At 40.1% G+C, this 23,752-nt stretch overlaps 2 protein-coding genes across 5 annotated transcripts in view; one reads left to right on the forward strand and one right to left on the reverse strand.

The window, feature by feature from the left end:
• Positions 1-121: 121 nt before the first annotated feature.
• DNAJC9 (DnaJ heat shock protein family (Hsp40) member C9) lies at positions 122-23,578 on the forward strand. Of its 2 annotated transcripts, none has more exons than XM_059662415.1 (5): positions 122-577; positions 740-880; positions 1,523-1,777; positions 3,651-3,734; positions 23,116-23,578. In XM_059662415.1, exons 1-5 carry the CDS (start codon positions 398-400, stop codon positions 23,188-23,190), a joined length of 735 nt encoding a protein of 244 aa, XP_059518398.1. In that variant the 5' UTR covers positions 122-397; the 3' UTR covers positions 23,191-23,578. The 2 variants fall into 2 exon arrangements, with proteins under 2 accessions (XP_059518398.1, XP_059518397.1); XM_059662414.1 differs by lacking the exon at positions 23,116-23,578 and adding an exon at positions 4,085-5,308 and having other exon boundaries at positions 143-577.
• Positions 5,423-23,752, reverse strand: part of FAM149B1 (family with sequence similarity 149 member B1) — a 44,704-nt gene continuing 26,374 nt past the window's right edge. For 2 of the 3 annotated variants that reach the window (XM_059662402.1, XM_059662404.1), the window contains 7 exons: positions 19,520-19,644; positions 16,297-16,403; positions 13,134-13,358; positions 11,531-11,654; positions 11,168-11,293; positions 7,614-7,692; positions 5,423-6,502 (listed from right to left, as the gene is read on the reverse strand). In XM_059662402.1, the coding sequence (XP_059518385.1) occupies positions 6,429-6,502; positions 7,614-7,692; positions 11,168-11,293; positions 11,531-11,654; positions 13,134-13,358; positions 16,297-16,403; positions 19,520-19,644 (860 nt within the window). In that variant the 3' untranslated portion in view covers positions 5,423-6,428. The remainder of the gene's footprint in view (positions 6,503-7,613; positions 7,693-11,167; positions 11,294-11,530; positions 11,655-13,133; positions 13,359-16,296; positions 16,404-19,519; positions 19,645-23,752) is intronic. The other variant, XM_059662403.1, reaches the window with a different exon arrangement.

Raw genomic sequence — 23,752 nt, forward strand, 5'->3', positions numbered from 1 at the left:
GGCAGCTGATCGATGTTTCTAACTCTCTATCAAGAAAACCCAATAAAATATATTTAAAAAAAAAAAAAGAAAGGAAAAGATTCTGCGATGAAGATAAGTGCCAGGTGTCTAGAGTACGGGGAGTGGTTCGCAGGGGAGAGGGCGTGGCGTCTCGGGCGCTACTTCCGCTTACGCCTGCTCCACGACGCCCCTTGGCACGTTGACGCCGGGCTTTCCACGCCCCGTTTTACAGCAGCCGTAAAGTGCGGTGTCGTGACCACGCCCTTTCTCGCGGCTCTTGTGACGCAGGCGCCCTGGGCTTTTTGCGCGGGAAAAGGCAGCAGTTCGGAACTAGCCGGGGCTGCTGGGACCCACTGTTTTCGCGGAGTCCGCCGCTGGCCCCGCGCCTCTGCCGGCCATGGGGCTGCTGGAGCAGTGCGAGCAGGTGTTCGGTACCGCCGACCTTTACCGGGTGCTGGGGGTGCGGCGCGAGGCCTCGGACGGCGAGGTCCGACGCGGCTACCACAAGGTGTCCCTGCAGGTGCACCCGGACCGGGTGGGCGAGGACGACAAGGAGGGTGCCACCCGCCGCTTCCAGGTGCGCGAGACCCTGCCCCACGGGCCCCGGGCGTCTGTGCTGCGGTCTAATGGCCGGCCGGCCCCTCCCGGGAAGTGCCCGGAGCCCGGCCTGGTGTTTTCTACTGTTTCTCGCCGGCAGCAGTGAAGGGCTGAGGGTGACTTCAGTGCTCTTTCCCCGCAGATCCTCGGGAAAGTCTACTCCGTCCTGAGTGACCAGGAGCAGAGGGCCGTGTACGATGAGCAGGGGACCGTGGACGAGGACTCGGATGTGCTCAGCCAGGAGCGCGACTGGGAGACGTATTGGAGGTTGCTCTTTAAAAAGGTAGAAAAAGACTGGAGACTTTTTCGCGACGATTCATTCCTGTTATTTACTCAACAAATGTTTATTGAACGCCTCTGAGGCATTGAATTGTGTGTGAAGGAGGGGGAATTTGTTTGGCCTTGAAATACACACGCACAGGCATTCTCCAGGAGATGCGCACTGTGCTGTGCGTCTCTGATGCAGAACAAACGTATTTAACCGCTGGTGAGCCCGGGCGTTTTCCTATACACACATGCCCTCTTACCGCGATGGGCCTTGGTTGCCTGTTGATGGAGAGTGCTTGCTTGTCCTAGAAAGGGGGTGCTTAAGTTTTGACAAGATGTGCCTTATTTTACGTATCCAAATGTCATCCTGAGTGTTTCTCTGGATCCCTTCCCACCCCTGGAAACTTCACTTAAAATTTCCTGGTCCATAATTTAGTAGTTGTGAAGGTCGGAGTAGGGAGAACTATGGAAAAGCTTCGGCTGAGAAAGTTTTGGGAACACTTTTTGGAGAATCAGGGATTGAGACCTGTATGTCCTTTACACCCAGTTTCAGCTCAAGCAACTGTTGTATTTTGGGAGAAACTTTCAACACCTAAATTTAGCTTTCCTAGAATACCTTTTAAAATAAAGTTAAAGCATATGTTTCTTATTTGTTTAGATATCTCTAGAAGACATTCAAGCGTTTGAAAAGACATACAAAGGTTCTGAAGAAGAGCTGGCTGACATTAAACAGGCCTACCTGGACTTCAAAGGGGACATGGGTCAGATCATGGAGTCGGTGCTGTGTGTGCAGTACACGGACGAACCCAGGATAAGGAACCTTATTCAGAAAGCCATTGACGCTGGAGAAGTCCCATCCTACAAGGCCTTTGTCAAAGAATCGAAGCAAAAGATGAATGCTAGGAAAAGGAGGGTAAGACTTTGAATGCTATTTATTATTTACATATTGACTGCTTCCAAAAATAATTTGAGGATGTTGACAGTAATTGAAATATAGACAAAACTGTGAAATAAGGATAAGGACTAACTCGCTATGTAGTTCTCATCTAATAAAATGAGCGTATCAGTTCATCGGGAGAAACTTGTTTTCCCTGGTATGTTGTGCTTCAGAGGATTTTTCTACTGATTATTTAAATAATATCATCTTGAAATATTTGTCATATGGGCCGATTCTTGTACCTTTGCTGAGGCTTTTCTCAGTAGTGGGGTTCAGATACCTAGGCTTACACAGTGGTTCTCAGTTAAGGGGTGAGGGAGAGGACAACAGAGACACTTAAAAAGAAAATACTGTGTCGGCTTAATACAGATTCCTTTGCTCTTGCCCAGGTTGATTTGTGATTTGGGTCCTGAATATACATGTTAAAAAACTATTGCATTTACTTTTTAAATTCCAAATTTACTTTGAGGAACACTTTTTGGAGAATCAGGGATTGAGACCTGTATGTCCTTCACACCCATATGAAACTAGGGCCGGTGGAGGTAGGGATGGTGGTAGGGGAAAGGAACTCAAGGACAGCGGGGTTCTGGGAGGGAGTAGATTCAAAGTTGCAAACATCTGTGCCTCTGGTCTGGGGAAAAACCAGACTGGTACCTAAGTAACCATTGCTTCGACCTGGCTTTCGTAATGGGAACTCCATGGAGAGTGTACAGTGTAAGAGGCAGATACTGCCCTTAGTTTGTATGGCTGAATTGGGGGTGAACGTAGGTCTGCAGCATTTAGATACAAGATGACACAAAGGAAAGCTGAAGTATGTTGAGAAGTGGAATGTGTATAAGAGCTATCCTTTTGACTCACAGGGTACCTTTATTTAGACTCAAGCAGTTCAAGTTGGTGATTATTTTCTCAGGTGAAACTTAGCACAGCAGTATCTAGTAGTAGGATATTAGCCTGAGAAACTTCTCTAGAGTATTGTGAGGAGGGGTTGGCAGTTTTGAGAGTGATTCCAGCAAACGAACTTGGGAAGGGGGATACAATATCAAAAGAAATTGGATAAAGACTGAAAGTAGATAGTAAAGTAGAAAGTAGAAACTGTGTCTCTTTATTGGAATAACAAGGTCCTAATATATCATCATTCCCACTATTAATAGTATTTATTACTATTTAGAAAATTCACTGGGGTTGGGACCTCTTAATAATTTTAGCTGTTGCCCTGAAGGAAAAAACAACTTATTAACCTTTACCAGGGTATTCTAGTGGTATTTTGGAATCAGTGCCCTAGTAAATTTTGGCCCCAAAAAAGTGGCTTTGAAATCAGGTAAAGAAAAGTTAAAACTGAATTTGTTAGCGTTTATTCTGACTACTTGGGAAATTTTAAACTAGGGTTACTTTCAAAGCTGCCACCAGTCACATGTAGTAAATTGGGTTTCCAGAGGAAGAATCTGAGGTGCCTTTATCTTGGCAATATTTTTGAGGACATCCTTGGCTAAGCTCTCCGTGCATTTTGTTTTCCTTCCTATCATCACATGGTTATTAACATGTTAAGCGCCCAGTCACTGGTGACTGACACTATACTTTCTGTCCGGAAGACAAAACAGGATGGGCGCTTAACGTGTTAATACCAAACTACTTGCTACCCCTAACAAATTGAAATGGGGAAAACTCAGAAATGCTTACTGGAATCAGAGGATATACCGCTTGCTGTCAGCAATTTTGCCTTTTAATGAATGCTGCATTAATGTAATTTTATTCTAAATAATCCTCAAATTGAAAGGGTCTTATAAATTTGCTTTTGGCAAAGGGTATATTTTTAGGATGCCATGGAGTCACATGTGAACATCTGTTTTAGGCCCAGGAAGAGGCTAAAGAAGCAGAAATGAGCAGGAAGGAGTTAGGACTTGATGACGAAGATAATTTGAAAGCACTCATTCAGGTAAACTCGGCAGCTGTCTGTGAAGGTTTGCTGCCATTGCCATTTCTTTATGTTCTTGTTCTGATTCCTACAGCTATTTTGGAGTATATGTGTAGTGTGTTTTTTTTTCTTTTAAGACCTAATTCGTGTATCATATTCACCTTTTTGAAGTGTATAATTCAATGGTTTTTAAAATATTCATCCAGTTGTACAACCATCAGCACCAATTCCAGAACATTTCATCACCCTAAAAAGAACCTCTTTACCCATTAGCAGTCACTCACTCCCCATTCTTCCTTCCCACCACTAAGTACTTCTGTCTCTTTCAATAGTCTTGTGTTTTGAAAGCTTGTGTTTTAACTCTCAAACAGAACAGACAAAAGGATCGGCAAAAGGAAATGGACAATTTTCTGGCTCAGATGGAAGCGAAGTACTGCAAACCTTCCAGAGGAGGAGGGAAAAAAACAGCTCTCAAGAAAGAAAAGAAATAATGGAATTTACTCTTCAAAGGTCGTTAGGGGTTAATTAGTGCCATTGTAGGAAAGGTAAAGTCAAGATCTGAAGACAAAAGTCAATTCAACCCTTGAGAAAAATTCTCTTCCACCTAAACGATTCAGATTGAGAATGTAAACCAGTCTCTCAACCTGATTTTATATCCTAGATCCCCTGACATTCTGTGAAGTCCAGTCCTCCTGAGAAGGAATTTGGTGATGGTCATTGAGGAAAGAGGGGGAGGTTGGTATACTTGTGACAGCACTTGCTTCTGTGGATCTTTTGTACAAGGAACTTTACCTAGAATGTGGATCTGTCCATACTTCCGTTACCAGCTGTCATTTTGCCACAAGAATGAGCTGCAGAGTATTCAGAGCGATGTGTGTGTTTATTAGAACAGGTACGCTACCTGGCTAGAATGTCTTCAGAACACTTGCTGGACATTGTCTTCTAAATACTTGACAGTACTTTCAGTCTTAAAACTCTTGAGTACATCCTCTCTTTGTTTTGTTTTTTTGTTTGTTTTTTTACTCAAACAGGTTTTTGTACTCTGCTTCAAGTATAGGAGAAACAGATGTTCACATTACTTCAAGCGTCTTTATGACTTAACACATGATTAAACTAAACAAGTAAAAAATGACTTAAATTTTTGATGATCACTGGGCTAGTACTGCCGAACGTCCTTGGGTCGGTCGCGAAGCTTGTCTGAACTTGTTTTCTCATCGATGAAAGGGTGAGGGAGTTTGGGTAAACGACTTCTTAGAGGCTCCCCTGACTTAATGCTAACTCTGAAAGGCAAGCCATCAGTGGTTTGTTTTCATGCGCTTGTGGTATTGATTTGTGAAAATAGTACAGAGATTTTCATTTATATTTAGTCAAATTGTTTGTATTCATTAGGATATGTGGAAGTTTTTAAGGGACTGTTCAACTTAAAATCTCTGATTTTAGACTAATATATTCAATGCCATATGCCCGAAACAAGCCTGGTACCTTTATGTATCATGATTTATCAGCGATATAAGCACGTGACATGTTTTCAGTTTGTGATTATAAACAAGGTTAAAAAAATACTCTTTAATTGTATTAAAATATAATTTAATGCAGATTGTTTGAAGCATCTTTCTTCATAGCATTAGAACACTTTGATATAAAAAAAATGACCCCAATTTATGATCACTTGAATTTATCCCTCTGAAGATTAACAATAAGATAAAAAAAAAACACCGGTATGATCATCAAAACTAAAGTTCAATGAAATTTAAATAAAATAAATTTAAGCCATAGTTAAAACCATTGCTGCGTTCATGAGTACACTCAGGAAAAGGTCCGTGGTAAAATGAGAAGAATGCCGACGTTCTCTACTTCTGCTCTTAGGATATGTTGATACTGGAGTAATCGCCAGGTGTCTGAAATTTTAGGGAATTGTATCTTGCTGGCTCACTAACAGAAAGATTCTATAAATTTTTCAATTGACTTTTAGAGCTACAGGAGAAAGTCTGGCAAGTTGAGTTTAATATTTGGAAAAAAAATGTGACCACTAAATTACTTTAAGAAAGAAGTGTAATCTGATATTAAGCAGGCATTGTGAGGTTGAGCTGTCCTATCTGAAAAAAGTAATATGCATTACGATTTATTACATATGCTACTTTACACTAGTGTTCAACATTTTTGTTTTTAATTAACCCTTCCATATCTTTCTGCTTATGGGATTGGACATGCAAAGAGAAAGCTTTAGGAATGACATCTGTTTGATGAGTAGCTCAAATTTTTGTCAGTCCTGTCTCCTGAAAATGATTCAAAACTGAGTACAACTCCAGAAATTAATATAAGCAGTATTCCAATGCCAGTGACCGCTTAATGTTATTAATCATTTGCTGTTTTCTGTGTATGTGTGCTTTCAGAGAATCCTATAATAATTGAACTGTTCATTGTTAACAGACAACATGAGCAGTGATTTGTAGTAGTTATTCTTTTTGGGTACAGAACTTTACTGTCTAGTGGAATAGTTAATGCTGAAAGAAGACAGTAACTGGGGATAGAAATAGTACCCATATAATCTTTGGCATATACTATGTTTTCTCAGTCAGTTTTACCAAAATAACTCTTCATGAAGATAGCTTCAAGTTGTCTCTTGTAAACAAACTGCATCACACGATGAGTGAACACTGATTTATGAAGTCTTCCCACGTGTTCCCTGTAGCCTGAAAGAGGTCCTCATTTGCTCTAAGGTCCCTGCCTGGTTCTAGAGACTGGTCCACTTCTGTTTTGAGTTTTTGTAGACCCATGTGATTGAGAACCTGTCAGACAAAGGACATCACAGAGTAACATTAGTAGACAGTCTAGATTTGGTAAACTCAAATTCATACCTAAGGGCTTTGTTGCTCCAATAATCAGCTGGGATTTAAATTTGGAGACTGGGAACAAGTAGTAAAGTATATATTTACCAAGGCAATAAAAACCTTGCATATTTTATGGAAAAACAAAAATCTATACTAAGATATGAAAGCAGTAACAGTTTTAGAGAGGAGTCCACTAATTGAAAAAGACTAAAATGTGTTTCACGGAAGTAAATGTTACACTAGTTACATCTGACCATCAGCATGGCTGAATGTAATAACTTAGCTCAGAGGCAGGATTGCTTCTCTGATGACTGATCCAATAAAATACTCCACTGAAAGTATTCAAAGACTACCTCACTGCCACTAGAAACTGAACTAGGAGAATTCACTTGGACTAGAGATCGTTGGAGGCAGGTTATTTTTTAATATACGAGCTGATTAATCTTATTAACAGCAAACATCAACTACCCCATTTCTAAGTTTCACCTACAACATAATGAGAATGACCTGGTGGTGGTAAGAAGATCTTTTAGGAAGAATTAAGACATTCTTAAATTTTCTCCCACCACTTATGCAAAAATAGAAGCTATAGAATTTAACTTAGAAACCAAAAAGTAAATGGGAAAGACTCAGACTCAGCAGCATATCTTAACATTTTAGAATTTCTTTTGTCTTACCTTGCCTAGCAGGGTAACTAACCAAAGCATTTAATCTATAGCAATATGAATTTTGCCTACATAAAGCAGTGTTTAAATGTTAGGAAAGTGATTTATTTGGCTGAATTATTTTTAGATTTAAAAAAGTTCTGTATACTTTGCCAGAGTGGTGAGAGGTTGATTTACATATAAGAAAACAGAAATCCATAATTTTTTGGCTCTGAACTATAGCGCTCTTCTCTTTATTATATCCCATCTTCCAAAATGAATTTGAGGTGACTTAGAAAATGTAGGAAAACAAAATATAATAAAACCTGGAGGAAAGGAAAATAAGCATAGGAAAAAATATATAAGACAAAGAAAGGCAGGGTCTTAACATAGCCGCATAGTAGTAAAATAAGTCATGGCCCCACCTGTCCCTCCATATCCCCTACCAGGTCGGGCCTGATGAGGATACTCAACAGCACATGAATGACGATACTGCGTGTCCGGCTGAAAAAAAAAAGGGGAGACACTTTTTTCAGTGCTATGTCTCCCAACGGATAATATGTTAGTAGATTTACAAGAGAAAACCTTGAAATCAGACAACAATTTAAATGGCATTATCTGCTAATTCTATAGATAGATTGAGTGCATTCTGTTATATTCCAAGGAAAAAATCCCAAGCCAGAAGCCCATAAAGCCATTTTTTAAATTGTAAAAATGGCAAGTTCTATAATTTTATTAATATGCCTTTAAAAAATCTTAGCATTGATAAATAACCCATGTGGTTTAATGTTTCTAAATATAATTGGCTGCCCAGGGAATGTCATCCAATTTCTATTGCCTGCTGACTGTTTAAGACAACAGAACAGAGCCTTTTCAGTAGCATTGAAATATCCATGACTTGTATACTTGAAATAGGACTCTCGATATGAATCTCAAACATTACAAAGTTACCACAAGGGATTTAAAGATTTTTAAGGTCTGACTAAAATATTAAAATGCAAAATAACGAAAAAAGCTATCCATGCCATCTCGCTGGCACTTCTGGGATAAAAGAAACCTCCCTCAGTTCCATGTCAGAGCACTAAAATCAAGAGATTTCAGGAATTTTTTTCTGGTGAAGCCCCATGTTTTTGATCAGGTGTTAGCACAAACTTCGTATTTGTAGAGGGCCAGACTGTAAATGTTCTAGACTTCGAGGCACACACTGCTGCTGTTGGACCTACTCAACTGCATTTGTAATGGAAAGCAGCCAGAGACAGTACGCGAATGAGCGTGGTGGCTCTGCCCTCATAAAACCTAATAAAACAAAACAAAAGCAGGGAGTAAGTCAAATGGCTCATGAACGTAGCTTATGGACTCCCGTTCTAGGTGAGAACGGTGCTGGTCTGGCAGTGCCTGGCCAGGCCTCTGAACTAGTGCTCTCAGTTACACTGAGCTAATAGCTCATGTCCCTTTTCATGAGAGCAAATTGGGAGATAAATGGCTATGGTAAGACATTTTTACTTTTATTATTATAAACTACTAGGGGCCCGGTGCACGAAATTCGTGCACTGGGTGTGTGTGGGGGGGGGGGGGAGTGTCCCTCAGCCCAGCCTGCCCCCTCTCACATACTGGGAGCCCTCAGGCGTTGACCCCCATCACCCTCCAATCGCAGGATCGGCCCCTTGCCCAGGCCTGACGCCTCTGGCCTAGGTGTCCGGCCCGGGCAGGGGGACCTGCAGTGGCAGCGGGGGGTGCCGCGATCGCGCGGGCTCCGCCCCTGCCCCTGCAGGATGCCTCTGGCTGAGGCGTCCGGCCCAGGCAGCGGGGACCCGCAGCTGCAGTGGCCCCGCGATCGTGGGCTCCGCTTTAGGCCCAGGCAAGGGACCCCTAGCTCCCGGGACTGCCAGCTTCGACCGTGCCCAGCTCCCATCGCTGGCTCCACCCCTACTTCCTGCTATCACTGGCCAGGGCAGAAAAGGCACCTGATTCTCCGATCATGGCTGGGGGGCAGGGCAAAGGCAGAGCCCCAGGGCCGCCTTTGCCCTGCCCCCCAGCTCTTAGCTCCCCGCTGGGTTTCCGATCACTGTCAGTGGCAGGGGGCTTCTTCCTGCTTTCCCTTTCACCTCCCTGCATTGTGCCTACATATGCAAATTAACCGCCATCTTGTTGGCAGTTAACTGCCAATCTTAATTGGCAGTTAATTTGCATATAGCCCTGATTAGCCAATGAAAAGGGTAGCTCGTACGCCAATTACCATTTTTCTCTTTTATTAGTGTTGATGGAAATGAAACTGAATTTTTTTCAGGTGTTCAGCTTTACTCCTAAGGTAACCAAAATTAAATATTTGATATGACTCTAGCTATAGAATATAATCATTAAACACTGCTTAACAAATGATCTGGATCAAATTATGAGAATACAAATGTAATAAAGGTTTTCAAACTTCTTAGGATTCACATCTAGTAAGAATTAGGAATGCTCAGAGTTCCCTTTTGCCCATGTTTTAGATGAATCTCACCTTAAATCAAGCCTTCTGAGGTCTATTGGGGTAAAGTGTTCCCCCCAAGTTTCTATCTGCCTGGGACTTGTGAATGTGACTTTATTTGGAAATAGTATCTATACAGATATAATCAAGTTAAGTTGAGGCCATACTGGGTTAGGATCACACTGAATTTCAGGCCTAAATTCAGTGACTGGTATTTTTGTAAGAGGGGAATTTGGAAGAAGGCTACGTGAAGACAGCAGGAACTGGAGTGAAGCATCTGCAGGCCAAGAAATACCAAGGACTGCTGGCAGCCATCAGAAGCCAGAAGAGATTCTTCCCTAGAGTCTGCAGAGGGAACATGGCTCTGCCGACACCTTAATTTTTGACTTTTAGGCTCTGGAACAAAATAAATTTCTGTTGTCTTAAGCCACCCAGTTTGTCATAACTTGTTATGACAGCCCTAGGAAATTAATAGTGTCCGTCCATTCATTTATTCTCATTCTAGTGGCGGAAAGATTGTATGGTGTTTTAGGCTCTAACAGTTCCAGAGTTATGAGCTGGGATAAGTGGGCTAAACACCATCCTGAAAACTGGTATAGGTTGTGCAGCCACTGGTTCCTGGGCTGTAAGTGTGGCCCCAGGCACTTTCCTGGCTCAACAAGCCCCCTTGTCACAAAGCAGAGGAGCTGGGGCTGAGCTCCTGGCATACAACTGGGCAAGGTCAGTGCGTGACCAATCTCCCAACCAAGTTTTCCTATTACTTGCTTAAAGGTAAAGGGCTAGGAAATGTACCAAGTAGTAAGGCAATGTTAGCATCTCAGCTAAAAGCCCATCCACCAGTCCACATCATCATCTGATACCACTATTGGTATAATTCCATGAGAGCAGCGTTAGAGAATGAAGTTATACTGATCTGATGTGCACTGGGGTTTAACACTTTTCCTTTTTTTTTGCTTATTCTCAGAAATATCTAACTTTAATTTTGTTTAGGATTTGTAATTTATACATCAGGCGTTTGTGTGTGTTACATGCTGCTGAGTTGGCACTGACTCCTGGTGACGCTATGAATGAGTGGTGTCCACAGTGTTCTGTCCTCAGCGGCCCTGCTCAGCTCCTGCCGACTTATGCCTGTGGTTTCTGTTATGGAGTCAATTCATCTCATATTTGGTTTCCCTCTATTCCAGCTGCCTTTTATTTTTCCCAACATTACTATCTTTTCCAAAAAACCCTGACTTCTCATAATGTGCCAAAAACAGGATAGCTTCAGTTTGTCATTTTGGCCTAGAGTGATATTTCAGGTTTAATTTATACTTTACCTTATTCTATAAGTTAAAAAAGTGAGTTGCAAAGACCGGTTAGAATTTCAATAAAATGTACTTACAACACTTTTTATTGTTAGAACCTCAACTTTTAGCTTGGAGTTGATGAAGCCACTATGTAATGTCTTAAGTCTGCCAAACTAGTTTTTTCCTTTCCCCAACTACCGAGACCATAGAGGAAACATGTCACTACCAGAAATGACTGCGTTGTATTGGGCCTGGAGAAAAAGTCAGGTAAAAGGAGCCTCTCCTGGGGCTGCTGATGTTTAGGCTCATTCACCACCGCACTTCGAGCTCGATTAGAATCGCCATGGGTTTTCTGTGGAGGAGGCAAAATTACAGAAACAATTAAAACCATTGATTGTGCATGTCCTATATCAACCCTACTGGGTATGGTAACTGCAGGCCAAGTACCTCCAATTCCATTGTCATTAAATAGAATTAATTATGTACTTTTGATAAAATATAGTATAAATTAAGATCAGAATACCAATCCTACCGAATTATTTATTACCCATGAGGAAGCACAGAGAAAAGCAATAGGGAAGAGACATACCGTTTGCCTTTGTGTCCCCATAGTGCTCATGTGTTCCTCTTCAGCTGTGCCAATAGGTGGCAGCAGATTATTTCGACTCAGGGGCATTGGTGAGGGAGAAGAGAGGTAATTGGCCATCACTGGGCTGCAGATCGCACCAGTGAACACCAGGACACGAAAGCATAAAGTTAGAACAATACAAGAAAACTGATCAGAATAAAAAAATTGAAACATGAAGCACACAAAGCTTTAAACTAAGTTTTTAAGTAATGAGATCTCAATAAAAGGATTTTGGGTTTTTTTCATAGTATTTCATAATTTTTGTTGAAACTATCCTGGACACAGCAGAAGTTGAATCTTTCACAGAAAACTAGAACAAAACAGCTTTTCCTATCTGGTGTTGCAGTTCTCTATCAATAATGGATTTGTAATTTCACATCTGATGGATTTCTCCACTGTTCTGGGCTTTCTGATTATCCTTTTAACTAATAACTATAATCCTCTGTAAAGCTCCTAAACTTGCATTTTCTTCCATGGGATTTGGAACAGTTTGCTATATTACTCATACCCAAAACAGTAATTGGAACTGAATGATACTTTCTTGTCCCAGAAAAAAACAAAGCAACTTCTTTTTCCACTTTGAAAAAAAGCATTGTCAGAAGGGATGAAAGATTAACTATACATCAATACCACTCATCCCTAAATGAATCTATAGCTATCGGTATAGATATAGCCTCAGCAACATAATAAAATAGTGATCGTGTGAGGTGTAACCCTGGTGTCCTGATAAAGACTTTCGGTGGTTTTGGACATTTCTTTTAGTGAGTCTATTTGAATAAATTATAATGAGAAATTGAGAAATCAAAATCAAGAAATAACATGTTGGGAGATAAGTATAGTGACATGTACTTAATTCAGAAGCTGAATTCACAACAGAGTATGGCCTTATTATTTCATACCTTCTATCATAGTCTTAGAAATAAGCTGTCCTAAGATGTTTTGTGAATTAACTAAAGAATTTTATTTTAGAAATTGGCTTATACGTATTTTTTGTACAATGAGGCTCAGAGTGTCCACTGAATGAAGGGTGGGGAAAGGGGATAGAATATGTTCAGTATTATTTCCTAAGAATTACTAAGGGATATTTTCCTGGAATATAAGCTATAAGCAACTACTTCTCTGAAGTTTATGCAATTTTAGTTGTCAATGGAATAAGCAGTACCCAATGATACAGAAAAACATTAAAGAAGAATTAACTATTATTTTGGGATGAATTTCACTGAACATGTTCCCACTAAGGAAAATGTTGAATAATACATATACATATATCTATATTATTATATATCTTTTATTTCTTTGGTGTCACGAAGTATTCTAGCCAACATTTTATTTGTAGAAATAGAAATCTCTAGCTAAATCAACAGACCCAGTATCTGTATTTAATTAATATTTAAGCTCATTTTTAAATCTGTAGTGGATAGATTTAAACCAGTGTGCAATCATCATAAGAATACATAATGATAGTTTCTATACATATATTTCAATATTACATTTAAATTCATTCTGTATGTAAAGTTCTTGATTAGTTGTACTAGTTTCCAGAAATTCTGTTTTTGAAACCTACACTCGGGATCCTCTGAAGATTTCCTCTGTGGGTCTTGGAGTTCCAGCTTGTGAGCGGCTTGTGCTGATGGGATGAAGGGTGCGTGGTGGGGGATTGCGTCTCCTGGCGGACTGCACTGTATATGACAGAGATGATGTACAAAGCTCTAGGGCTCGATTTGACCAATTTCGGGTTGAAAAGATGGTACTGGACCCAGGCCTCATAAGTAGCTTGTCATCAAGATCTCTAGTGGCCAAATCAGAAACCCACAGTGAAATCAAGATTACTCTGTACCGGGAGATACAACTCAAAGGGTAAAAAACAGACTATAAAATACATTCAAGGGAGAAAAGTGCAAAAGTAAAAATTGTTCAAAAGTAACCTAGTTTTCTGAAGTTACATAATGTAGCTCAGGCACAAGAATGTATTCTTAAAAGGAGGACATGATGCCCTGGCTGGTGTTGCTCAGTTGAGCATTGTCCCGTGCACCGAGAGATTGTGGGTTCCGTTCCCCATCAGGGCACATGCCCAAGTTGCAGACTGGATCCCCAGGAGGAGGCAGCTGAGCAATGTTTTGCTCTCATGTCGATGTTTCTCTCCCACTCCCTTCCTCTCTCTCTAAAAAGCAATTCAAACATCTTTTTTTTTTTTAAAAAAAAAGGGACATGATTTCAGTTGTACATGTAATTCAGTAGAATGGAGATTTGGAAAATCAAGTCCTTTATCCACCTGCCATCACCGTCACTTTCTTCAGTTACTAGCGAAGGCTAATCTGAAAGGTACCTTCTCTGAAGTGCTTCCCAACAGTTTACCTCAGGGACTGAGATTCCCACCATATGTCAGGCATGGCCTTGTGCTACAATAATGGCATCAGAAAGACAGTTGAAAGGTAAATACTGCTGCTTGGGAGCAATGTGGCTCCCGCTGCAGAGCTTAAACTGCTGAGCTATTCTGGAGCTTGCATGGGTAGAGGTTTGGGTTCTTTGGAAATCTCAGAGCAGGCAAAAGGTCCAGAGCCTTGTGCTGCCAAGGGCAGTAGGACCACATTTGCACAAACAACTGTGGTCCTCACTTGCATAAACAACTGTGAAACAGACATTTTTAAAAAATATATTTTATTGATTTCTTACAGAGAGGAAGGGAGAGGGATAGAGAGTTAGAAACATCAATGAGAGAAACATCGACCAGCTGCCTCCTGCACACCCCCTACTGGGGATGTGCCCGCAACCAAGGTACATGCCCTTGACTGGAATCGAACCCGGGACCCTTGAGTCTGCAGGCCGATGCTCTATCCACTGAGCCAAAACCAGTTAGGGCAAAACAGACATTTTTATGTTAGTACTCGGTTATATAAAATACCTTTCCCAAATAGTTCAGTAGCTTAAACTCTGCCCTGCAGATTCAGGGTTATTGTATTTGTTTTTTAAGCAGATGAGAGGATGTTTGGCTCTATTGTAAGGCACCTAAGAAGACAGTATTTGCACAATGAAATGAAGGGGAAATGAAAGCTCTGCCATGTACTCTTTGGCTTTCAGCAAATTCCTGCTCAACCTTTCGGGCCCCATTGGTGTCCTCTAGTGCAAAATGTGCCTCAGTGTTTGGAAAACTTTGAAGGGAAAGTACGCATCAAGGAATTAGGGCTAAGCCTTGAGCATTACAAGAGGTCCTTCTGGTCTTCCTGCTTGCCTAACCACTCACTTAGGCATTTTCTTTATACATCCTACTTTCATACTTCTGGATTCGATTATCACCTCTAGCCAAGTGACTTTAGATCAACTGCCAAAACTGACCTCTTTCAACACATCTCAAACCAACTCATCTTCCCAAACAAGCTTCCCTTGAGTTTTAAAATTCAGAGCTGAAAGTGATTCCTCTATTTTTATAGAATTTGATTTCTTACAATATATCCTAGTACATTTCATTCTTTTCTCATGCTTTGCTACAGCTTGAATGCAGACCATTAGTGGCTCATGCTTGAACTCTTGCATTAGATTCCTTACTGTCAGTTCTTACCATTTCAATCCAATATATGTTTTACTGCTTGAAATCTTTCAAATTCCTGATTTAAATATATATGCTTCCCAACTGAACTCATACATTGCTGGTAGGAGTATAAAATGGTACAATTACTTTGGAAAACTGTATGGCAGTTTCACTTCCAGATAATCACCCAAGAGAAATTAGAACATAGGTCTACAAAAACCTGTGCAAGAATATTTACAGTGTTTTTATGCAGACCAGTCCCAATGTGGAAACAGCCCAAATATTCATTAACAGAAGAATGGATGAACAAATTGTATATTCTTAGAATAGCATATTGCTTGGCAATAAAAGAGAAGGTAACATGCATCATGGATGGATATCAAAAAATGACATTCAATACCTCCCATAATTTAGTACCAACCTTCATTAATTTCATAGTTTTTTTCTTTCCCGCTAATCGCACTATGGTCTATTTTAATTCTCAAAGATTGTCAATAATCTTTGGTCAGAAGCATTAAAGTTCTGACCTATCTCCTATTGTAGCAAAAATGGTCCTTTTAAATATTTTGTATTTTTCCTTCTCAAAATCTTTTCCCACATCAATTCTCCTACCTAAAATAGCCTTGCTGCTTTTCATTGCTTATCCAAACTCCATTTTTCAAGGAAGAGTTTAAAATGTACACTTATCCACCAAAATGCCTTCCTTCTTTGGGGTTGCCATAGCACTTCCTCTGGGTACCTCACGCTTGGCACTAAGTCATAAAAATGCCCTATAAGGCTAGGTCTCTTTCTACCTGTGTGTGTTTTATTTCTCCAGTTATATTATCAGCTCTTTGGGGGTGGAGACCATTTCCCTTGGATCGGTGATGGCGAACCTTTTGAGCTCGGCGTGTCAGCATTTTGAAAAACCCTAACTTAACTCTGGTGCTGTGTCACATAGAGAAATTTTTTGATATTTGCAACCATAGTAAAACAAAGATTTACATTTTTGATATTTATTTTATATATTTAAATGCCATTTAACAAAGAAAAAATCAACCAAAAAAATGAGTTCGCGTGTCATAGGTTCACCATCACTGCCTTAGATGTTTTTATTCCCAAGATGTCTGATTGCCTGGTAGCTATTCAATACGTACATGTTGATTGACTGATTTTTCTTCTACTTAAACTTTATAGACTATTAGAATTTTGTACTACTTACAGGAGTTTGTCCATTAGGGAGAGATTTCTTGGCTGTAGAGGCATCCCATGAACCAAGAGACCGTTGACATTTGGCTGATGACTACCTGTTGCTTGACAGAGACTCATCTACATGTTAAAAGAAGATGTTACTCATTATTAGTTGGTGAAGATACCTGCTTGGTTTCCCAACTTTGCGAAAAGTTATTATTTCCAAATTAGGTCACATACACATTTTTCTCCTGTGCCTTAACTTTTGTAATATCTTTGCCAATAATCCAGCTTGGGGCCCCAAGTTCACCGTAAAGATGACAACAAGGTCATAGTTCTTTTCCTAAATGACAGCAGGTGGGAGAAGCCTGATCAACCTAGATGAAAGCACTTAGCAGCCACTGTTAAAAGGGAGAGAGGACCTTTATTATTATTGTTATTAGAAAAGAAAACACAAGTATGGAGCCAAAAAAAAAAAGAAACACGACTCTCTAGGGAGCATGCCAGCGCCTTTCCCAACCCTCTCCCCCAGGCGCATTTTCTTTGCCTCATTCTCTTTCTCCTAAGCCCATTTCTTCTACCAGTTAAAGGGCCCTTCTTTTGCCTTGGGAACTTGTTTCCTAATACCATTCCTTCTACAGCTCACTTTTTAAAATAAATTTTTATTAAGTTATTACATATGTGTCCTTATCCCCACATTACCCTCCAATCCCCCCTACTCATGCCCTCACCCCACTGTTGTCTGTGTCCATTGGTTAGGCCTATATGCTAGCATATAAGTCCTTTGGTTCATCTCTCTCCGAGATCATCCGAGAAATGCAAATCAAAACAATGCGGTACTATCTCACACCTGCCAGAATGGCTATCATCAACAAATCAACAAATGACAAGTGCTGGCGAGGATGTGGAGAAAAGGGAACCCTTGTGCACTGCTGGTGGGTGACCACCCTCCGCTACCTTCCCTCTGAGGTTTGATTGTCTGATTGATGCTTCTCTGTCTCTGGATCTGTTTTTGTTCATCAGTTTATGTTGTTCATTATATTCCACAAATGAGTGAGATCATGTAATATTTATTTTTCTCTTACTGGCTTATTTCACTTAGCATAATGCTCTCCAGTTCCATCTATGCTGTTGCAAATGGTAAGGACATTTTTTTTAACCGCAGCATAGTATTCCATCGTGTAGATGTATCACAGTTTTCTAATCCATTCATCTACAGATGGGCACTTAGGCTGTTTCCAAATCTTAGCTATGGTGAATTGTGCTACTGTGAACACAGGGGTGCATATATCCTTTCTGATTGGTGTTTCTAGTTTCTTGGGATATATTCCTAGAAGTGGGATCACTGGGTCCATTTTTAGTTTTTTGAGGAAACTCCATACTGTTCTCCACAGTGGCTGCACCAGTCTGCATTCCCACCAGCAGTGCACGAGGGTTCCTTTTTCTCCACATCCTCGCCAGCACCTGTCATTTGTTGATTTGTTGATGATAGCCATTCTGACAGGTGTGAGATAGTACCGCATTGTTTTGATTTGCATTTCTCGGATGATTAGTGACTTTGAACATGTTTTCATATGTCTCTTGGCCTTTCTTCTGTCTTCTTTCGAAAAGTATCTATTTAGGTCTGTTGCCCATTTTTTGATTGGGTTGTTTACCTTCCTTTTGTTAAGTTGTATGAGTTCCCTGTAAATGTTGGAGATTAAACCCTTATCGGTGATAACATTTGTAAATATGTTCTCCCATGCAGTGGCCTTTCTTGTTGTTTTGTTGATGGTTTCCTTTGCTGTGCAAAAGCTTTTTATTTTGATGTTTTTATCTTTGTGACTTTCTAAATAAACTTTACCTTACAGTTTGAATCTTTACCTTACAGTCTGAATTCTTTCTTAGCCAGAACTCAAGTACTGAGGAGGCTGAACCAAGGTCTGGTCTAACACCTGGTGCCATTTTTGTCCCCAAAATTGTAATTATAGAATCCAAATAAATGGCTTAAAAGAAGGAAAAAATAAGGGTAAACTATAACATGGTTTTTCACCATCGCTCTACACAAACTAATCCTTTCTCCTTCACTGCCGCTGGAGTCATCAGCTCTCAATGATAACCAAAATTCTGAAGACTATTTATTGGAAGGAGTTAATCCTATTGTTGCAACGTTAGCAGGATTTAATCTTACTTGAACGCACATCACTACCTCAGAGTACTGTTTCTTTTCTCTCTCAGGTCATCTCCTTTGCCATGCATTTTCCTCTTGCTTTTTCTTTCAAGAATGTTTGGATTAACACATTACTTTTATCAGTAAGCAGAACCACTGAAGTCAACTGATTAGGGCTTAGGTTTCCTAAACCATTGCCAAGCCAGTTCAACATGCAGAAGTATTTTATTTCTATCCACGGAACATAATTTCACCTGGTTCACCCTTTAATATGATGAGGTATGAACCTTGCTGATTTTATTTTTAAATAACATGTTTATAAATCCAGCTGCACAACATCTGCTCAGTATACCAACAGACCACATATTCGATCTGGCCATAAAATGCGGGGTTGATGAGCATGGCACACAAAGATTAGAGTCTTTTCTTCCCTTCCCACTACGCTCCCTTTATCCCAACTCTTTTGTCACAAGTAACACTGAGAAACTATCATGTAGGAACTGGTTCTACATAATCATTACACAGCGATGAAAACAGAGTCATCAGCAGGCCCATCAACCTGCAAGAAATGGCCATCTTTATGCTTGCCCATAGACTTGAGACCACTTCTTTGTCCTCTCTGGTTTGCCTTTTACACACTAAGTGCTAAAACACCCCAAAAGAAAACACAAAGTATGGAACAAGTCAACAGATTCAAATACTTGGGGGAAGAACACAAAAGCCAAGTAGACAGTGACAAGAAAAAAATAAAGAAGGAATCAGATTCAAAGGATAGAATGTTATGGCCTTAAAAAATCTGAGATTTGGTCTCTCTTTTCATCATACCCTTCATTCTTCCCAGAATAGGCTGACACATAGTTGAGTCTAGATTGTACTGCTTATACCTGCCTTTTCAAAAGAGCTGACTGAGAATAATTTAACCCTAATTTACTATTAATTTTTAAAACTGAAATTTGTCAATACATAGAATCACTGGATTATAGTGATAAACATAACTTTACTGAAAAAAATTGAGTCATAAATAATACAGTTCAGGCAAATAACTGAGCAAACTTCTGGCAAAAACAGTCCTAGGTTCTCTAGTATATTCCCCTGTGGGGCTTACCGGATTTGAGGTGATGGAAAGCACCTTAGACTGTGGCACTCGAGGTAAGACCAGAGGTTGTGGTTCACTCAGCGCACACGGGCTTTCTGGAGCCGATTTGGTGATGGCAACATTACTCTCATCATCTGAGCAAAGAAACAGAATGTTATCATCTCCAGACCCACAGCAACAGTGCCATGAAAAACAGTCTCTGAGAGTTCTGTCTTGAGCTAGGCTTCACTCATCTTTGCAGTCCAATTTCATACTACCTGCATGGTTCAAAAAAACACTGCCAACATCCTCAAACCAATTGCATTTGAACACCTCTTCATGTATTTATTGGTCATTTGTATATCTTCTCTGGAGAAAGGTCTAGTCAGGTTATTTGCCCATTTTTACAGTTGGGTTGTTTGTCCTTTTGTTGTTGAATTGTAGTTTTGTTTGTTTGTTTCTGAGAAAGGAAGGGAAGGAGAGGAGGTAGAGAGAAACACTGATGTGAAACATTGATTGGTTGCCTACGGCACACGCCCCGACTGGGGATCAAACCTGTAACCTGGGTAAGTGCCCTGGCTGAGAATTGACATTGCCACCATTTGGTGCACAGGATGATGCTCCAACCAACTGAGCCACACCAGCCAAGGTGAACTGTAGTTCTTTACATATTGTGGCTACTAGATTCTTATGAGTTGTACGATTTGTACATACTTGCTCCCATTCTGTAGGTGGTTTTCTCTTTCCTGATAATGGGTTTGATACAAAAAGTTTATTCTGATGAAGTCCAATTTATCTATTTCTTCTTTCGTCATTTGTGGGTTTGGTGTCATATCTAAGAATCTCTGCCAAACCAAATAATAAACTTGCAGATGCAAATAGCTCAACAAACTCCAAGAAGTAACATGAAAATCACTTCAACACACAAGCTCATGAAAACGTACTCTAATGTTTTCTTCTAAGAGTTATATAGTTTTAGTTCTTAAATGTGTGTCTTTTTTCCATTTTTAGTTGATATTTTGTATATGGTGTCAAGTAAGGGTCCAACTTCCTTCTCTTTTCCATGTGGCTATCCAGTTGTTCCTATACCCTACTTAACCCCATTGAATGATCTTGGCATCCTTGTTGAAAATCAATTGGACATAGAGTGTGGGTTTATTTCTGGACTTTTGATTGTATTCCATTGATTTCTATGTCTGTCCTATGCCAGTATCACACGTTTTGATTACTGTAGCTTTGTGTTAAGTTTCAAAGTCAGGAAGTGTGAGTCCTCCCACTTTTTTCTTTTTTAATATTGTTTTGTATATTCAGGGTACTTTGCATTTCCGTCTGAATTTTTGGATCAGCTTGTCCAATTTCTGCAAAACAGGCATTTGGAATTTTGATAAGAATTATAGTCAACCTGTAGATCTATTTGGGGGATATTGCCATCTTAACGATTTTAAGTCTTTCAATCCATAAAGACAGTTGTCCATTTCTTTAGGTCTTTTCTAATTTCTCTTAATAATGTTTTGTAGTTTTCAGTGTACAAGTCTTGCACTTCCTTGGTTAAGTTTATTTTATTCTTTCTGATGCTATTATAAATGAACTAGAGGCCTGGAGCACAAATTAGTGGGGTCCGGCTGGCTCACCCTGATGGGGGCCGATGGGGCCAGGTGAGCTGTAGGGAGGGGACACAATAGGTTGGCTGGCTGGCTCCGCCTCTGATCAGGGTGGGGGGGGCCAATTGGGGGCAGGGCCGGCCAGGGAGAGGGGCTGTGGTGGTTGGCCGGTTTAACTGGTCATTGAAGGGACAATTTGCATATTAGCCTTTTATTATATAGGATTGTTTTCTTAATTTCATTTTCAGTTGTTCATTGATAGAGGCTGGAGAGAAGCATGATGGAGAAGGCATAAATTGCCTTGAACAGACTTAGTGGAAATCTGGATTTGGAGGGAAGGGCTCTGAAGGAAATGAGGAACATTTTATTAGAAGGGCCTGGCTGGTGTGGTTCAGTGATTGAGCATAAACCTATGAACCAGGAGGTCATGGTTCAATTCCCAGTCAGGGCACATGTACAGGTTACGGGCTGGATCCCCAGTGGGGGGCATGCAGAAAGCAGCCGATTGATGAAGTTTCTCTCTCATCATTGATGTTTCTATTTCTCCCTTTCCCTTCCTCTCTGAAGTCAAAAATATATTTATAGAAGGTGGAAGGGAGATGCTTGTTATCTGGTGGCAGGAAGGCTAATGAAGTGGTCTCCTGTGGTCATGTGAAAAGCAGAACTTTTAAGTGATAGTCTGGTTATATAGCTAGGGAGATTTCCAATCAAACTGTTGAAGGTGAGGCCTGCTGCTTATAATAAAATATGAGATGAGGGAGATACATTGAAGAAAATATCATTAAACATAAATAAACCAGTACCTGATGATTTTAGAAATTCTCAGTCTCTCTAGATGGCAAAAGATTCTAACTGGAAGAAGGCTGTCAGAACCCCAAAATTCTACTGGCAGGAAGCAGTCTGATAAAACTACTTAGCTGCAAACATGTGCTACCTTTCATGAAAAACAAAGGATGACTCAGACAGTCAAAGAGCCCAGGCAGTGGAGCAGAGTTGAGAGGATTATTTCCAGGCCTTGAAACTTGATGAATGAACTCCCAATATTTTCCCAATTGGATTTCAGAATTGACATGGACCCTTTTTTACTTTCCGTCCTCCCACCCCCACTCTTTAAACTGGAATGTCTATAACTGTTATCCTTTCTCGGCCCACTATTGTATGTTGGGTGTGGAGTCAGATAACTTGTCTCTAGGAATGGAATGGTTAGATTACATAGTTAGATGTTTAAATATCGGTGCATATAACCTTTAGTTTCACAGGTGTATGAATGGAAAGAAACTGTACCCCAGTAACTTTATGTATTACATCCAAGCACTTGATTCATAGACGGACCTGATTTAGATGGTATATTTTGGACTTCTGGGCTGCTGGCTGTAATAAGAGGAGTCTCTTGGAAACCTTGGGAGGAGTTGAAAGTGTTTTTCCTGTGGGAGCATATGATCATTGGGCGCCAGTGGGAGGGTTGTAGTGGACAGACTCTAAGGTGGCGCCCCTGATGCTCACCTCTTGGTGTTCACCTTTGTGTAATCCCTGCCCTTTGAATGTGGGCAGGGCCTGTGACTTTTTCAGACCAATAGGTGATGGTAAAAGTGATGGGATGTGATTCCCATTATTATATTACATTATATTAGCCTGTCTTGCTAGTAAACTAGTTCTCAGTCTTTCTTGCTATTTTTTAAGAAGAAAGCTGTCCTGACTACAAGAAACCAGATCCTTCCAAGAACACACAAAAGGGAAAGTGGATCCTTTTCTAGTTGAGCCTCTACATGAGAACTCAGCCCAGTCAACACCTTGATTGCAGCCTTTTGAGATCCCAAGTAGAGGACTGTTCCTGGATTTCTGACCCACAAATCTGTGATAATTTTTTGTATAACATAGAAAACCAATACAATCAGTTCCTTAAAAGTTCAATATACATTTAACCATGTAATTGAACTATTCCACTCATACAAATTTATCCAAGAGAAAATATATTTCCAAAAAATTCTTGTACACTGGTGTTCATAATATCTTTACATCTAACAGTCCAAAGGTGAAAACAATCCAAATTCCCATCAACTGATAAATGGATACATTATGGAACAATGGAATACTACTTAGCAATAAAAGGAATAAATGATTGCACACACGAGGACATGGATGAATCTCAAAATGATCATGTTGAGTGAAAGAAACGGATAGAAAAAGAATAAATACCATATGATTCCATTTATATGAAATTCTGCAGAACAAAAACTATAGTGACAGCAGATTAACTGTCACTTGGGGATGGTGGGTCGGGCAAGGTAATTTTGGGGGTAATTGTTTTTATGTTCACTCGATTGGCTGTTTCATGTGCGTATATACACAGGTCAACTTATCAACTTATACACTTTAAATATGTATGATTTGTTACATATCAATTATCCTTTAATAAAGCAGTTTAAAGATGTACTTGCCACTTGTACATGTTTTTTTCTCACAAATAATTATATTCAAAGAGAAAGCACAGTCTCTGTCTCATCATAGACTAGGCCTTTTTGCTCCTCTCAAATATTTCTAAATATCTCTTAGTTTCTGTGGGAAATACAAGTATGAGTCTTTTGCACTAATGAAGCATATAATTTAGTAGACTGGCTAGGGCCTGGAAATCATAAACAATTACCTTTTTATATTTTTTTCA

Source organism: Myotis daubentonii, chromosome 13, assembly GCF_963259705.1.
Source record: "Myotis daubentonii chromosome 13, mMyoDau2.1, whole genome shotgun sequence".
Lineage (NCBI taxonomy): Eukaryota > Metazoa > Chordata > Mammalia > Chiroptera > Vespertilionidae > Myotis > Myotis daubentonii.